This window comes from Limulus polyphemus, unplaced genomic scaffold, assembly GCF_000517525.1.
Source record: "Limulus polyphemus unplaced genomic scaffold, Limulus_polyphemus-2.1.2 Scaffold372, whole genome shotgun sequence".
Taxonomy (NCBI): Eukaryota; Metazoa; Arthropoda; class Merostomata; order Xiphosura; family Limulidae; genus Limulus; species Limulus polyphemus.
The window spans coordinates 225858-229522 of record NW_013665982.1 but is presented as its reverse complement, the minus strand read 5'-3'; the positions used below and the strand labels follow the sequence as shown (position 1 = coordinate 229522).

The 3665-nt window shown below is 32.7% G+C and overlaps 1 protein-coding gene across 2 annotated transcripts in view; it reads right to left on the bottom strand.

The window, feature by feature from the left end:
- The window catches only part of LOC106457778 (alkyldihydroxyacetonephosphate synthase, peroxisomal-like), a 50466-nt gene that overhangs the window by 7760 nt on the left and 39041 nt on the right, over window positions 1-3665 (bottom strand). For both annotated transcript variants that reach the window (XM_013917222.2, XM_022383799.1), the window contains exons 16-17: window positions 2558-2627; window positions 68-129 (exon numbers count right to left, since the gene is read on the bottom strand). In XM_013917222.2, coding sequence (XP_013772676.2) covers window positions 68-129; window positions 2558-2627 — 132 coding nt within the window. The remainder of the gene's footprint in view (window positions 1-67; window positions 130-2557; window positions 2628-3665) is intronic.

Below are 3665 nucleotides of genomic sequence, written 5' to 3'. Positions count from 1 at the left end.
CACTGAATTTGCTAAACTACCCCTACTTATCCCTCTGTTACTAAATTTATTTAAACACAGAACTTGCCTATCCCATGGCACTGATGTTTCAAAAGATTCGGCAAACACTCCAAAGTCAAATATTAGGTCCTATGGGAGAAATTAATTAAGCTTTAAAATAGGTATTAGAGTAAAACACATTTAAAAAAATTACAAAATACTAAAATTGGCAAAAAAGCCAATTAAAATAACTTCGGTGATATCAAAATAAACACAAAAGAATAAAACCGAAAATAAAAATCAAAGGCACAGTCAAATTAAGACAGTGGGTTATTTACAAGTCTAGTAGGTTTAATGTAATATTAGCTAAGCTTAAATGTACGTTGGTTATAAACCTAAGATATATTGTATATGTGCGTGTAGAAAGATGCCATAATGGAACAACGCTGTCACTATTACTCTAGGTATGTATATACAGTGTTTGGCCAAGGGATCGTGAACCAAATACCCAACGTCAGAGTCACAATTATATAAACTAAATTGTGTGGTACTAAGCCATATTAGATTAATTGAACAACGCTGTCACTATTACTCTAGGTATGTATATACAGTGTTTGGCCAAGGGATCGTGAACCAAATACCCAACTTCAGAGTCAAAATTATATAAACTAAATTGTGTGGTACTAAGCCATATTAGATTAATTGTACAACACTGTTATTATTACTCAATAGAAGATTAGTATTAGGCCCGATTACTGTTAAGCAGTATTAAATTAACAGAGGCTGGAGATTAAAGATCATTTAAAGCTAAGCTCTTGGATTTTTTTTGGGCGTAATTAATATTTTTCTTAATTCTTTACAAATATTCTAAATAATTTGGCGTTATTTTGAGAATACAGTAGTCAACTTGGACCAATTTACTTAGTTTCAAAAGTGTGGACAAAGAGTAAATAGTAGGCGTGTTCTATACAGTTATGTTACATAATAAATTAGTTGGTATATTAATCAACCGGGAAGACTGCAAAATGGAACAACAGCGTTAAACCTAATTTCGCTGTGACAAAATACTTAACTTCACTAACAACAACAAAAATTTTGAAATGTAGTATATTATATTATCTCATATTGAAAATATAAGCATCTAGTTTACTTAGTTAAGTCTTTGAGTCAATTCTAGTCAATTTCGAGTTATTTTGAGAATACAGTAATTAACTTGAATTAGTCTGCTTAGAGTATGTTATTTTATATCAGATTGTTGCTATAGTGTTGAGCAGCGAATAACACCCTTGAACTCCACGTGTTTATATTAAAAGGACAATCCCCTCTTAATTACATTGAAAACTTGGTATAACCAACGGAACAAAATAATAATAATTAAAATAGACAGTTTATTAAGTTACTTAATAATATATATAAAAACAACAACAAATTGCTTCCGACCGGTTGCGTCCCTCTGATTGGTGGTTCGAAATTACAAATGGTATCACGCTACTGGACTACTTGCGCAGTAACAGATGTGTTCTGGTAGAAACCCAAAATTGGAAGGAGGAAAACCTGAGCTTTGCCCGATGCTAAAAACACATCTGGCCCGGTATGGCCAGGTGGTTAGGGCGCTCAACTCGCAATCTGAGGGTCGCGGGTTCGAATCCCTGTCAAACCAAACATGCTCTTTCAGCCGTGGGGGTGTTATAATGTGACGGTCAATCCCACTATTCGTTGGTAAAAGAGTAGCCCAAGAGTTGGCGGTGGGTGGTGATGACTAGCTGCCTTCCCTCTAGTCTTACACTGCTAAATTAGGGATGGCTAGCGCAGATAACTCTCGTGTAGCTTTGCGCGAAATTAAAATACAAAACAAGAAAAACACACACATCTATCTTGTAACCATAACAATAACATGAAATCACAGTCCTGCAACATGTCGTTTATCTTCTTTGATGTTGAAACAAATCGGAGGAACTCATGCACTTAAACGCATTTACATAGAGACAAACAGACAGACAGATAGAGCACTGTGAGTTATCAAGGCAATAAATAGAAGATTTAAGACGAACATTAAAACATGTATTACAGGGATAAAAAAAGATCGCAAGAAAGAAAAAAGTAAGAGAGGGAAACTTTGCACTCGTAGAGAGCGAAGTTATCGAGAATGTGAATCGCTGTGGTTTATAGCGTGTATTATAAAAGTTGTTAAGTTTAAAGTGATGAGAAACGTACTGACTGTCCTCAAGCTGTTGTTGAGGGATCAGGTTTAAAGCCTAAATAGGATATCTAGATTGGTGAGGATTTGAAGCCTAATTAGGATATCTAGGTTCCGAGGACTTTTATTTTCTTTAAGGTAAAACACTATCACATTGATGTGTAATATTTTAATATACACATTTCAGTTAAATTATAAATAAGTACTCTTTAATCTAATATACCGAATTATGCGTTTGATATATTTGTGTACATACAATTCATACATATAGGTAAACTGTCTAGCAGTTGCATCCTAACAACGATAATTAACTTCAAACTATCAGATTTCACTTATTTCTGAAAAGGTAGTTCTATTCAAAAGTTATATCTGTAAACTTACCCGAATGTATGCAATGACATAAGTTAAAAGATAACCTCGTTTGCCGTTATCTTCACCTGCATACACACCTCTGCAAAAATAAACAGACGGATAGTTACTCATCCTGAATATAATAACAAACAATACAGTTTACTACTTCCTAAAAAATAATAAAGAAAAAAGCCGAGTAAAAAAATAAATGAAACGTTCCCTACAAGAAAATGGGTGACCGTTTATTTAGGTAAATTCTGTGATCAATCCATACGTTACAAAATCAACGCCCCTAAAAACAATTACTTAAATGAAACGAAAGGTCAATTATCTGAAACTTTTGACATTTTATTGAAGATTTATATTTTATCCTATATTTTATTCTGCATGAACTTGTATTTATTATTTGAAAATTTCATACATTTTATTCCTTTATTTTACTTTGCTTTTTATATTTCTAAATCATATTCTTATAATTTTCACATTTGAACTGTCTACGAGGTGTTTTAATCGACTGGAAAATTTCTTTTTTACAATTGGTGACAGCGCACATCAACTAAGAATTTTAAGCCTTAGGTTCACATTTTTCAGGAACCGTTCCAATGTTACTAGTTACTTTTACTGGCTTAAATATTGTACTGTACTAGATTAACTAGTGTTCACTTGTTTTCATGGACACATCACTTATTTTTCCCACAAGTATAGTTGATAACATGAAAAATATTAATTATTTAGAAAAAATATTAATTTGGAAAATTCTTCAAATTCTTCGTTACTTTATGCTGAGAACGGGATTTCGTCATTACAACGTTCCATGGTTATTAACGAATATCAACAATGATATTCGGGTATGCAAATAATTAAATATAATGAATGGCGGGAGTTTTTAAGGTAAATGAAAAAGTTACGAAACAAATGAGGTTAATTTCAGTTTAAAAATATTATTGATAATTTTTTGCATTATAGGAATCGCTATATTCGTGTATAATAATTCTATACCAGTGCTTCATAACAACCAGAACATACATATTTACATATTTATTCTACTGTTACAACAGCGGAAGTTACGTGACGCTGCTGGCGCATGCGTTTCTGAATTTCTCGAATTATCGGGGGACTCTGCGAAATTTGGAGAAGC